The sequence below is a fragment of the Bos javanicus genome, chromosome 21 (assembly GCF_032452875.1).
Source record: "Bos javanicus breed banteng chromosome 21, ARS-OSU_banteng_1.0, whole genome shotgun sequence".
Lineage (NCBI taxonomy): Eukaryota > Metazoa > Chordata > Mammalia > Artiodactyla > Bovidae > Bos > Bos javanicus.
The window spans coordinates 38,664,980-38,678,467 of NC_083888.1; the positions used below are offsets into that span (position 1 = coordinate 38,664,980).

The 13,488-nt window shown below is 43.3% G+C and overlaps 1 protein-coding gene and 1 long non-coding RNA gene across 2 annotated transcripts; both read left to right on the forward strand.

Annotated features, from left to right (window-relative positions):
- The first annotated feature begins 346 nt into the window (after positions 1–346).
- Positions 347–3,399, forward strand: FOXG1 (forkhead box G1). Its single transcript, XM_061394914.1, has one exon. It carries the CDS (start codon positions 1,003–1,005, stop codon positions 2,476–2,478), a length of 1,476 nt encoding a protein of 491 aa, XP_061250898.1. The 5' UTR covers positions 347–1,002; the 3' UTR covers positions 2,479–3,399.
- A 3,247-nt stretch (positions 3,400–6,646) lies between these two features.
- LOC133234409 (uncharacterized) lies at positions 6,647–12,355 on the forward strand. Its single transcript, XR_009732130.1, has 3 exons — positions 6,647–6,766; positions 7,121–7,194; positions 11,895–12,355. It is a non-coding gene; the product is annotated as an uncharacterized LOC133234409 (long non-coding RNA).
- The last annotated feature ends 1,133 nt before the right edge of the window (positions 12,356–13,488 follow it).

A 13,488-nucleotide genomic window follows, 5' to 3' on the forward strand; every position in this document is an offset into this window, starting at 1 on the left:
CGCTTTTAAAAATAAAATTGGATACAAACTTTAATCAATAAGGACAAATATTGACGCTCAAACGAAAATGACTCAATATAGTGAGAAGGAAGCCGAAAATGGGAGAGATCTATCCTAAGAGGGAGATTTCGGTTGAGCAGACCCGCGGGGTGGCAGGGGTGAAGTGGAGGTAGTCGGGGGCGGGGGGGAGGGGGGCGCAGAGAAGGGCCGCGGCGCTGCGTGCTCCCGCCGGAGTATCCCTACGCGGCTCCGCGCGGCCGCGAGGCCCAGAGCCGGCGGAGAGGGGGAGGTGAGCGCCCGAGGGGGCGGGAGCCGGCGGGCAGGCGGGCGGACGGGCGGGGCGGGGGTGGGTGGGCCCGGGCCCGCCGATTGGTCGACGGCGGGAGAGACGCTCCCGCACGCCGCCAGCTCTGATTGGCCCAGCGGTAGGAAAGGTTAAACCAAAAATTTTTTTACAGCCCTAGTGTGCGCCTGTAGCTCGGAAAATTAATTGTGGCTATAGCCGCCGCGATCGCTGTCTCCCCAGCCTCGCCGCGGCCGCTCCGGGACGCGCCCGCCCGCCGCCCGGCTCTCCCCCCCTTTGGGCTGCTGCTGCTGCTGCTGCTGTGACTGCTGCTGCGAGAGGAGGAGGAGGAGGAAGCAGCAGAGGGGGGGGGAGCGGGGGGGGTGGGGGGGAGACCAAGAAGTAGAGTTGGGAGCGAGGGAGCTTCACCCCCGGGGCGGTGGTGGTTTTTTTTTTTTTCTTCTTCTTTCTTTCTTTTTTTCTTTTCCTTTTTTTTTTTTTTTTCTTCTAATTCCTGAGGGGTGGTTGCTGCTTTTGCTACATGACTTGCCAGCGCCGGAGCCTGCGGTCCAACTGCGCTGCTGCCGGAGCGCTCAGTGCCGCCGCCGCCGCCCGCGCCCCACTCGGCACCCACCGGTCGCCGCCGCCCGCTGCGCTGCTGCCTGGCTCCCGCGCCGCCGCCGCCGCCACCGTCGCCGTTTCCCCCCGACGACTGGGTGATGCTGGACATGGGAGATAGGAAAGAGGTGAAAATGATCCCCAAGTCCTCGTTTAGCATCAACAGCCTGGTGCCAGAGGCGGTCCAGAACGACAACCACCACGCAAGCCACGGCCACCACAACAGCCACCACCCCCAGCATCACCATCACCACCACCACCATCATCACCACCCGCCGCCGCCCGCCCCGCAACCGCCACCGCAGCAGCAGCCTCCGCCGCCGCCGCCGCCGCCGCCCCAGGCACCGCAGCCACCCCAGGCGCGGGGCGCCCCGGCCGCCGACGACGACAAGGGCCCACAGCAGCTGCTGCTCCCGCCGCCGCCGCCGCCGCCGCCGCCCCCGGCCGCCGCCCTGGACGGGGCCAAAGCGGACGGGCTGGGCGGCAAGGGCGAGCCGGGCGGCGGCCCTGGGGAGCTGGCGCCCGTCGGGCCGGACGAGAAGGAGAAGGGCGCCGGCGCCGGGGGGGAGGAGAAGAAGGGGGCGGGCGAGGGCGGCAAGGACGGGGAGGGGGGCAAGGAGGGCGAGAAGAAGAACGGCAAGTACGAGAAGCCGCCGTTCAGCTACAACGCGCTCATCATGATGGCCATCCGGCAGAGCCCCGAGAAGCGGCTGACGCTCAACGGCATCTACGAGTTCATCATGAAGAACTTCCCCTACTACCGCGAGAACAAGCAGGGCTGGCAGAACTCCATCCGCCACAACCTGTCCCTCAACAAGTGCTTCGTGAAGGTGCCGCGTCACTACGACGACCCGGGCAAGGGCAACTACTGGATGCTGGACCCGTCGAGCGACGACGTGTTCATCGGCGGCACCACAGGCAAGCTGCGGCGCCGCTCCACCACGTCGCGGGCCAAGCTGGCCTTCAAGCGCGGGGCGCGCCTCACCTCCACCGGCCTCACCTTCATGGACCGCGCCGGCTCCCTCTACTGGCCCATGTCTCCCTTCCTGTCCCTGCACCACCCCCGCGCCAGCAGCACTTTGAGTTACAACGGCACCACGTCGGCCTACCCCAGCCATCCCATGCCCTACAGCTCCGTGTTGACTCAGAACTCGCTGGGCAACAACCACTCCTTTTCCACGGCAAACGGGCTGAGCGTGGACCGGCTGGTCAACGGGGAGATCCCCTACGCCACGCATCACCTCACGGCCGCCGCGCTCGCCGCCTCGGTGCCCTGCGGCCTGTCGGTGCCCTGCTCCGGGACCTACTCCCTCAACCCCTGTTCGGTCAACCTGCTCGCGGGCCAGACCAGTTACTTTTTCCCCCACGTCCCGCACCCGTCAATGACTTCGCAGAGCAGCACGTCCATGAGCGCCCGGGCCGCGTCTTCGTCCACGTCTCCGCAGGCCCCCTCGACCCTGCCCTGTGAGTCTTTAAGACCCTCTTTGCCAAGTTTCACCACGGGACTGTCCGGGGGACTGTCTGATTATTTCACACATCAAAATCAGGGGTCTTCTTCCAACCCTTTAATACATTAACATCCCTGGGACCAGACTGTAAGTGAACGTTTTACACACATTTGCATTGTAAATGATAATTAAAAAAATAAGTCCAGGTATTTTTTATTAAGCCCCCCCCCCCCATTTCTGTACGTTTGTTCAGTCTTTAGGGTTGTTTATTATTCTAACAAGGTGTGGAGTGTCAGCGAGGTGCAATGTGGGGAGAATACATTGTAGAATATAAGGTTTGGAAGTCAAAATTATAGTAGAATGTGTATCTAAATAGTGACTGCTTTGCCATTTTCATTCAAACCTGACAAGTCTATCCTTAAGAGCCGCCAGATTTCCATGTGTGCAGTATTATAAATTATCATGGATCTTTATGGTGGATGCAGACCTTGAGAACAACCTAAATTATGGGGAGAGTTTTAAAATGTTAAACTGTAATTTGTATTTAAGAAGCATTCGTAGTAGAGGTGCCCAAGAAATTATTTTGGCCATTTATTGTTTTGTCCTTTTCTTTAAAAAGCTGTTTTTTTTTTTTAATTTTGTTTACTTTTAGACCAAAGATTGGGTTCTAGAAAATGCACTTGGTATACTAAGTATTTAAAAAAAAAAACGAAAGTTGTTTCAGTTGGCAGCACTGCCCATTCAAATGAATCGGAAGGGGACAAAATTAATGATTGCCTTCAGTTTGTGTTGTGTATATTTTGATGTATGTGGTCACTAACAGGTCACTTTTATTTTTTCTAAATGTAGTGAAATGTTAATACCTATTGTACTTATAGGTAAACCTTGCAAATATGTAACCTGTGTTGCGCAGATGCCGCATAAATTTGAGTGATTGTTAATGTTGTCTTAAAATTTCTTGATTGTGATACTGTGGTCATATGCCCGTGTTTGTCACTTACAAAAATGTTTACTATGAACACACAGAAATAAAAAAATAGGCTAAATTCATATATATCTTGATACTTTTGTCTCTTTTATTAAGTAGAACTAATTTTTAAAAGATCATTAAAGTTCTAGGGAATTCAAAGGCTTTTTCAGCCAACTGAAATTTAAACTGCTCCTTTCATTTGAACTGAGACTTTTCAAATGAAAATGATATTTCTTCCATTGTGGAGTCAAATTTTACAAGGAGCAGGCTATTTAATAAATGCTAGCTTTAAACAAAATATAGGCTTTTCAGCTGATATCTTTAAGTTTCTGTAGATATACAGCAAAAAGAGATTATTTAATTTTATGTGCATAGCTATTTACCTTGTGTTTATTTTCAAATCAGTTGATAGAATGCTTTTTATATATTTTGTTTGAGGTATCTTGTTTATAGCACTTGGCAAATTATAAATAAATATATGTATATGGTTAGATAGAAGTGAATATAATGCACACATATGTAATATATATAGACACACAGAGCCCTTCAGTTCAGGTACAATTTGCGCTATGAATGCTGCAAATATTTTTGTTTAAATATTTGTATTTATACTTTCTAAGTCAGCATTTATTTTTGTGGCTGTTTACCCACAATGAAAGAGTTCTAATAAAGATGTGCTGAAGTTGCAATATAGATTTTGCTGAAGTGATCACCTGTTGTAATGACTTGCAGATCAATGTTTATATTTTATTTTTTAATTATAACAATTTAAAGCTCCAGATGTTCAGAAGAAGTAAAATGCCTCTCTCTCCTTTTCTTTCATTTTTACATTATAGAGGTATTTCTTGATTCCCTTTTAAATATGTCTGTGTAGTTTTATCTAGAAATTTGTCCTCTTGCTTAGTCATAATTTTGTTTTAACTTGCAGTATACATATGCATGCACATATATGCATATAGATATAAATCTGAAGCGAAAACATTTTCTTGAGTTGTTTCAGCAGTCCATCCAATTGCTGTGACTCCAGAAAATAATTAGTAAACGTAACTAAAAGGTTTAGTAACTAATTGGATCCTGTGGTGAGTCTGTGGAGGACAAGTTGTTCATTTGTTACAATTGTATAGTCTGAAATGTGTTCTGCAGTAATGCAATAAGCTGGATACTTCTTACAAAGGACCCAGTGAAAAATAATCTGTCCCCAAGATGTTATCGGCAAACACTTAGAGAGTCTGTCAGGAAAAAAACAAAACAAAACAAAACCTAGGCGAGAAGCAGGCTGACTGAAACAGATTTGAAATACAACTATAGAATAGTTAATATTGGAATATGGGAATGGGTGGCCTGTGGAATGGAGAGATAGAGGAAGAGATAGCTAGAGAGAAGAAAGGGAAAGAGGATCTTGAACCTTAAAAAAAAAATGTCTGCTACCAAAAAGAAAGAATGAATGAGAGAGAGGAGAGAGAGATCTAAGAAAGACAGAATAAGGCCAGGAAAAAATTAAAAGAGCTGGAACCAAATATACACAAATGGGGAAAGAACTAAAATAGACCAAGACAGCTAGTTTAATTATCTCCTTTAAGCAGACTGGACAAGATTCTATTTTCTTAGTATGAGAGCAGTTTCACCAGAGGTCCAAGTTTCTTGAAATTTAACAATGCTTTAGGATGAAGCATGAAAGAAAATTCCACAAATAAATTGTTTTAGAAGCCAAATGTATGACTGATAATAAAAATAGTTATAGCGTCCAAGTGAATGAAGTTGGGCAAAGGAAATTCCTATTACACATTTGTGATCCAAAACAGCTCAAAGACAAGCATGTGTTTAGACTGGAAAAGGTGATGATGTATTGTTTGCTTTCACCATGGGTTTTATTTGTAGAATAAGAATGTACTGGGACTGAAGAAATATAGTCTTTTGCCTATCAAAAGCTACAAAGACAGTTGGACTCACATTGAGGTAAAGGGACATATATATACAAGACAGATTTCCCCCATAAGTATTTTTTTTTTTTTTTGGCCATATTAAATAACTGTTATTTCTGATTGTTTATTTGCATGATCAAGAAATAGAATTCCAGTGGCAAATTTAATGTTCCGAAATCAAAAGTAAGATCGACTTCTTTGAATTGATTAGCAACTAAGGACTGGAGTAGAAAAGTTCTACTTCTATACGTGTCCAAGTTACATATACAACGGATATGATTAGAAGTAAGAATAGTTTGTTTAATATGCATACTAGATACTAAGGGGGATATACAGAAAGAAAGAACTTTGTGAAGGCCTCCTGAAGCCCAATGTGAACATTTCATTTATCTCAATGAGTCCTATCGTCCCTCAAACTATCATCTTCAAAAACATACAGAAATCTAGCATGGCATTTAATAGATTTTTTTGCAACAAATTGGTTGTAACATTGTGTTGATATTTGTTATCTTCAACCTTTGCCAGTTAAAATTAACTTATGCTGGAAAAACATTTTGAAACTTTTTGAAGCTTTTCTTCTTTTATACTTATAACTGGTTTTAATGAGATGAAGGTTGCTCTTTTTGAGATTTTGGAACTGAAAGTGCTTAGTGATCATAACATTTGACATCTCAAATTGCAATTTCTTTCCAGGTATATTTTGTCTGCTACAAGTTAATACAAATTATTAATATATAAAACATTGAGAAAGTGACTTACTTAAGCTAGAGCAGTGAAAAGATTCTTCCAAATGTTTCTTCAACTTGTTTCAAAATTGGAAATTACCAGAATATGAAGCCTGGAACTAACAAGATATAATACAAATATCTATGCTTATGGAAGATTTCATGTGGTTTCTATGACTCGCATCAAATTGAGGGTAGAGAGAAATAAGAAAATGAGACTTGTAGTGTTTGAGTTAATTATGTATATTTAAATTGGTGGTTATTTCCCCCAAGTAGGTGGAGAAATCCAAAATATTTAGAGCTCTAAATATATAAATATGGTTTTTAAAAGTCTGTTTTCTACAACATCGTTGAAGAACTTGCATGCAATGAAGTAATTTTGCTTTTGAGAAATTAATTTTATGAATAGCTAAATTGGCTGGTTGTGTTTGGGACTCAATGCCTGTTTGAGAAATAGGCTAACAAAGGGTGAAGGTGAAGACCATTAGAGGTTTTAGAAAGGGGCTGAGACGGGTTGCTGGGGTTGTGTAACTGTGCCTAGAGGGCGGGGTTCCTGTACATTCCTACTTCACCAGATAACCTGCCCCCAACACTACTCCAGCTTCTGCCAGACAGATGGGACTCTCCAGCATGAAAATCTGCGCAACCATTCCAACAAGTAGGGTAGGTGAAACTGAAATTAAAATTCCCCCTTCTTCCCCCGCCCCTACTTGAGGCCAGATCCTGGAGATACAGAAAGAATAGGGGGTCATCTAGATTCTCCTTTTCGCGTCTGCATTCTCCCTAAGAGCTTCCAACCTGTAAGAGTTCAAAGGCGCTATCTTTAACAGTACTTCATTCTTGATTTCCTTTTGCGCGCTTTTTTTTTTTTTTTAAAGCTTTCTTTTCCCATCCCAATCATTCTCCCTTCTCTACCCTCCCTCCAGAGTCTCCCCTCCCCCCCCCCCACCCCCAACCACCAGCAGTTAAAATAATCCACCTCTTGGTTTTCGGCCCCCAAACCGACCTTTTCTCCACTCCAGCGGTCAGTTCACTGGGACCTTTTCCTAAGGATGTAGGCCAAGGTGGCTCATGGGAATATATGATGTAGTGTTATATTTTGAGTCTCTTTTCTGCCTTCCAATTTCTATCTTTTTTTCCCCCCTCCATCCAAGACTGTGCCTGATGTTGCCCGAAGGATGCCGAAGAAAAAGACTTCAGGACTGGAAGCGCTCTTACCCCAAGATCGGTAAGTGAAAGTGCTTTACCGGGATGTGGGTGGCCGGGTAGCTGTGCCCGACCGGCTGATTTTGACCAAGGCTTAAACTGAGACTTTGAGGTCCAGGACTAAAGTACTCTTAAAAAAAAAAAAAAAAAACACCTTTTTTTTTTTTTTCTTAGAGGGCGCGCTATCAGAAGTAGCTGAAAGAATGCATGATTTTTTCCCCTCTCGGCGGCAGAGAGTCACGGTGGATCCCTAAGTAAAAAGGGTGTAGACATGGAAAAAAAGGATGCTGAGGAAAGGAGAAGAATTTATATGGAGCCAGGGTAATGCGAGACTGAACTAGGTTCTAAAGGGCAAAGTAATTCATTTCGTGGAAAAGGATTTTTGAGTCTTAAGCTGCAAGAAGTCACTAAGGAGACTTAAGGTTCAAACCTGTATAAATGTATTCGCTCCCCCTATTTGAGACAAAGGTTCTTGTTCGAGAGCCAAGGGCTTGCTTCGTTTTAAAGTTTTCTTTTTCCTTTTCTTTCTTTCTTTTTATTTCTTGGTGGGATGTCCCTCCTCCCCCTATTTTCACACCAACATTGCCCACCTCCCCCAGAGCTGGCCCTCCGCTCCCAGCTCCTTGGCCTGGGTCGGGCGAGGGTCCCTGCCGGCTTTAGCGGCGTTGCTCCAGGTAGAGTCGCGGGTGGGAGGCTCTCTTTCCCTTATTTGAAGGAATAAGGAAATGAGCACCGTTCTGGGCTTGACTTCGTCCCTGCTGGGAATATCTCAGTTCCCGGCTTTGGGATCTCAGGCTAATAATTGATTCTTAATGCACACTTTGGAGACGGCGGTGTAAGCTCGAGAGCCAGGGTATCCCGAGAGTGGCTGCGGGCGCGCGAGACAGGTTGAGTCGGCCCGAAGCGAGTTTGGAGCCCTCGCCGAGGTTTCCCGTAGCCTTTCTGGCGCCTCGGGGACTTCAGCACGATGGCGGGACTTGAGGTCCTTGTGGCAGGGACCCGGCAGCGTGGTTTTCTCGGATTTTGGAATTGTGTAGAAACGTGATTTTGGCGGCCGGGTCGCGGCGGCGCTGGCGGCGCGGTGGACAGGCGCTCCCGGGACGCTGCGGCAGAGATGCCAGCAGAGGGGAAGCCGGGCGCTGCGCAGGGAGCAGCAAGGTGAGGGCGCTCTTGCCCAGGACAAAGCGGAGCTTGGAGTTTGATAGCTCGACACCGGCTGATGCCAGATAAATTGACTCCAGAAGCTTGGCCGGCGCGCTTCCCCACCTTTTCCCTTTCTTCTTATTCTTCCGTGTTCTCCACCCGCCCGCTTCCCCTCCAAAGTTGTTTCTTTTTGTTTACCTAGTGCGGTTTCCGATCTTAGCACTTGCTAGTTGATAGAACTGTTTTCTCTGTAGTAGAAACCTTTTCTCCTTTCCACTCTCTACTCTTCCATTTCGCTTTCTACCCTGTGTTTCTTTTCTGCCCAAACCTGTGGTCCGAAGTGAAGTGTTCTTACAGGAAAAGAGGTACCCTTTGGGGTAGGAATTCCCTCAACACTTTTAAAGGTGTCCCTGGGCCAGGGAAAGGGAGACAGGGGGTTAGGTGGGCAGAGCATCCTGCCTGTGCGAGGGGGATTCTCAGCAGCGATCTTTAGCTTTGAAAAGAAAGAACCATGAAGACTGGAGCTCAACATTTCCGACTGTCCCCTCCCCGTCTTCCATAAGACTCAATTTCTATGACTCAACCCCATCCTCACCTTGCCCTCTATCAAAACTTGAGGTAGACAGAAATTCCAGAATTGTTGAGATCAGGAAAAGACATTTAAAATAGCCAGTAACTCTCAAAATTATGCTTGTGTGAGAGAGAGGAGATACGATGTCCCATGTCATTTTCATGGTGTGTTGCCTGAGGCATATAAATCTCAGCCCTCCTCTTCGGCCCTGCGGAAAAGCTGCAAGGGAGGAAAGCACATTGCACACTGCAAGATTTAGGGATTATTATCCGAATGAGAGAGATTGTTCAACTGCCAGACATGTGCGGGATATTTAGTTTCGATTTAGGTTGAATTTTTCTACACAGCACTCCTCAAATTGGGGCCATCTTCCTCAGTTTTATTCCCCTTTTCTTCTCCTCATATTGTCTAATCCTTTTAATCAGAATGTATTTAAGGTGCAAACCTATCTAGCTCCGGGTCTGGAAGGCAAGGCGTTGTTGATTCTGTTGACAGAGCAGGAAAACTAAAAACTGTAGTGGGGTTAGAGATAAACTGAGTTATCTCTCAGTTCTTTCATTTTCTCATTGCTCTGAAATTTAATGACCTGATCATTGTTGTTTGAAGTTAAATTATCTGTTAAATTAGCTCTAAACAATAACTGGTGATATTTTCCTTTTGGGTTCAGTTGCCCTTGCATCCTGTTTCCTGGATGGAAAGGAGAGGAGTCAAAGAGAACGTTTGGTCACATAATTATATAAAGATAATAAAAGTGGATATTTATGTGCTAGTGATATCATACAAGGAAAAAAATCACTTTCAAAGAAGCTGAATTTCATAAATAAGAAAAAATTTGAGGCCTGTGCTTCAGAAGGACCACACTAATTCAGGGATGAATGTAAATAAGCATCTTTGTTGATTAAGAAAAAAATGTGAACACCATATTTTCATTACAGAACCTAAATACTCAAACTCATCATACACCGGTACTTGCTAATTTAAATTAATTCTGCCCTCCAGGGATAAATATTCTCAAAAAGGAAATTTAACTTTAAGCAAAATCTGAAATGTTTCAGATGTGAATTTCTAGAAATCCAAAGTATATTTATTTCTTTGAGTCAGACACTTGTTTGTTTTGCAATCACTTTATGAAACAATTTTGGAATAACGCAGATGCTCTTCCCCCCTTCCTTGTTTCAGACTGCTTGCATATGCAGGCATAGGCATAAAAATTCCCAGGGTATGTTGAGGAAATAACATTTTTACTCTTTTAACAAAAGGCCCAAAGAACCTATAAAGCCAAAGGTACCATAGTAGTTTAAAAAAATCTTTAAAACTAATGAGCACTTTGTGTGTCTTTTACCCTTTAAAACGTGCTGAATGAATAATTAGAGGCTATAATGAAGGTTGAAAATTCAGAACATGAATAAGGTGGCAATTTTATTATTTAATACTTTTATAATTTTTATAATTAGATGTAATTTTAAATTTGGCAAAGCTTTGTTAGAAAAAATAGAGTACTCCTCCCACCCCATCAAATATACTCTAGAAGGAATAAGGTAGAATCAGGTAGAAGTGAGAACAGGGCTTGTTTATTTATTTATTTCCAATAGTAGTAATTGTAGTAGTAGTAGTAGCAGCAGTGGAGCTGAAAAATATACTTTTAATTATACATTGGGAGCTCTGATTGCAGCTGGAAGACTAAAATCGATCATTCCTGCATCGATGGTGTGGTCTATTACTGCATTGATTTGTGTTTATTTATGCAGACTTTCAGTTATTTACTTACATATTTCAGCATCTGCCTCTTGATTATTATCGCAGGTTGGTTTTAATGAAAGAGCTTATATAGGAAACACATTTGACAGATCAATTTTAAGTAAACTTGGTAGTGAATTATGGCAATCCAAAGATTTTATGAAATTACTTATTCATACTTACTTTTTAGCAATTAGGAATCTGTCTCTGATTAAAATCTCACACTACTCAAAAGCTTCCATTCTTCTCTTCAAACATTGTGCTTCTGTTTTTATAAAACAGGAAAACAGATGATTATATGATGTTAGGTGTGATAGAATGAAACTGATGAATGAGGTTTTATTGTTTTTGTTTTTTTCCGTTGACATGACTAGGTTACCCTCATGACAATAAAGTGACCATTGGGTTTACTAATGGTATTGAAAATCAAGGAGCAATGGATTTTGAATATGGAAGTGGCAATGTTTTAAAACATCTATTACCTCTATGCCAGGGGTATGCTGAAACAGGATATTCTCAGGTTCTTCAGTACATATTAAATGCATATATTCTATTATTTAGTGTATGTCTACAATTATACCTTATGAAGATTGGCATTTCTCTTGAACTAAAAGCTCACATGTGAATGTTATCCATCAAAGTTGATTTGAACAAATAGGACAACTAAAAACCAAGGGGTGTGACTTTCATATGTAAAATGCAGTACTCTAGAAGGAATAAAAGTAGAATCAGGTAGAAGGGACAGCAGGCCTTGTTTTCTTTATGGGAGATTGAGATTCACGTGCTTCTCTTGTCATTACAAAATGTTGAAAGATGACTTGGAAATGGGGGGGAAGAGTGGCCAAATTCATCGAGGGCAATTTGCTTCTGACTTTACAGATCTTTTATTGCAGTCTGGAGGATCAATTTTTCCTTACTAATAATTTGGAATTCATCTACCAAATACGGTTAATAGTTCTCTTCGTTTCTCACGCTTCCCCTTTCTCTGGTATCCGCGAAGAATATAGAGAAAAATTAATCGAATTCTTTCTTAAGAAGGAAAGGGCCTTGAGACATGGAATTAACTCTCCTCACCCTGGTGAGTTTTCCTGAAACTGCTTATCCTCAGCATCGGTGTTCTGAGAGGTGGAGCCTCGCAGTCACACGGCTGCAGGCAGAAGGTGGGCGAGCCCTGGGACCTTAAGCTTTGTGGAAGGTTGAAAGGAGGAGCAGAGGGAGAGCTTTGAGGTTTGTTTATTTTGTCTATTTTTATTTTTCTGTCCCGTGCCAAGCCCTTGAAGTTAACACAGAGATATGGCCCTTTAGGACCAAGCACTCAGCATTCTTTCGAGACTGAGATTCCAGAGCATCAGATGAACCGGACTTAGAGCTAAGGCGTCACTCCCCCCCCCCCCCCGCCCCCCGCCCACCGACTTCCTACGCACGCACCAGCTCGTCCTCACGTGCGTCGGGGTAGTGGACAGTGTTGACTTGAATTGCTCTGGCTCGCTCCAAGCCTTTCCTGTGAATGAACCCGAAAACACTCGACAGGTCGTGAATAATCGTTTTAATGAGTGTGCAAAGCGTGCGACGGGGTGCACCGAGCTGTCGGGTTAAACAAACAACTTGTACCCTGACCAAATCCGATTGTTAAAGTGCAAAGTGATGTCAGTACCATTTCCATTGCCCTTCAGAAAACCACAGATCTGACACGCGGGAGTCCAATTTTCCCCATTAAAGAAAAATAACAATATTTTCCAACCGTGTATGTGATCTTCTTTAATATTAACCTGAGCCAAACAAAACCTCATTTGGGAATCAGAGAAGTAGTCGTGTCACTGCCTCAAAAACAAATCAAAAAGGAGAAAACAAGGAAGAAATCAGAACAAATCTAAAAAACCTAACAGATTTCTTTTTGATAGCTCACACATCATTGCTGATCAATATTGTAAAAATCTTACACACACACACACACAGCAGCTCAGTATTGGCAAAAATCAAGTTAACTGCATCTAAACAACTGGGATCGATCATTTGGTCCTGTATTAAAATAGAACTACCAACCTGTAAAGACTTTTTTCTATTGAAAATCTAATGGAAATATTTGCTGTTATACATTAGCCTGTGAAGGAATGAAGGGATAAGTAGTCCTCACATTTATGCTTTCAAGGAAAACAGTTTGGAGAAAAATAATGTTACAGGAACCCTGATGGGCTACTACCATCTAAAACAATAACAAAAAGCACAGTGAGCTCCACAAATCACACTCTTCCCCTCTTTCTGCACAACTGTACTGGGGAAATATTTTTGTTTCTTTCATGTCTAGTAAAAAGATCTACTTATTTAGAATTAGCCACATGTGCTTCTTTACTTGATCATTCTTTTACCTTCTTTCACAATTCCAAACATCAACTGCCACATGACGATTAATAAAATAAAACCTCAAAAGATTATTTTAAAAAATTATTTTTATGTATCTTCTCTAAAAATTTTGTGCAGAAATGTGTAAAGTGTTACCCTTGCCAGCACCTCATATACATCCACAAATCAAACAAAATGACCCAGATGCTTGGAAATCAGTGTATCAATTCCAAATAACTAGCTCCTTCAACTCAGTAACAATATAGGGAGATTAAGGTTTATATTTTCATTGGATTAAGTATTACAGATTACACGTTTTTCTTCTAAGACTGAAAACATATCATGTCCTGCAGTCTGAAGTTTATTCATCCTCTTATAATTGTAGTCAGCTTGTAGGAATAAAATGTTAGGGATATTGTACATTTGAATATAGGAGCTCAGCAGCATTTGCTCAGTTAACTGCTATTGCATAGGTGGTTATCTATGTATCTGTCTTTCTGACCATCTATTTCACATACAAATATG

What these genes read in the sequence shown, in the direction of transcription:
- FOXG1 (XM_061394914.1), top strand. Translation starts at nt 1,003, where the DNA reads ATGCTGGACATGGGAGATAGGAAAGAGGTGAAAATGATCCCCAAGTCC.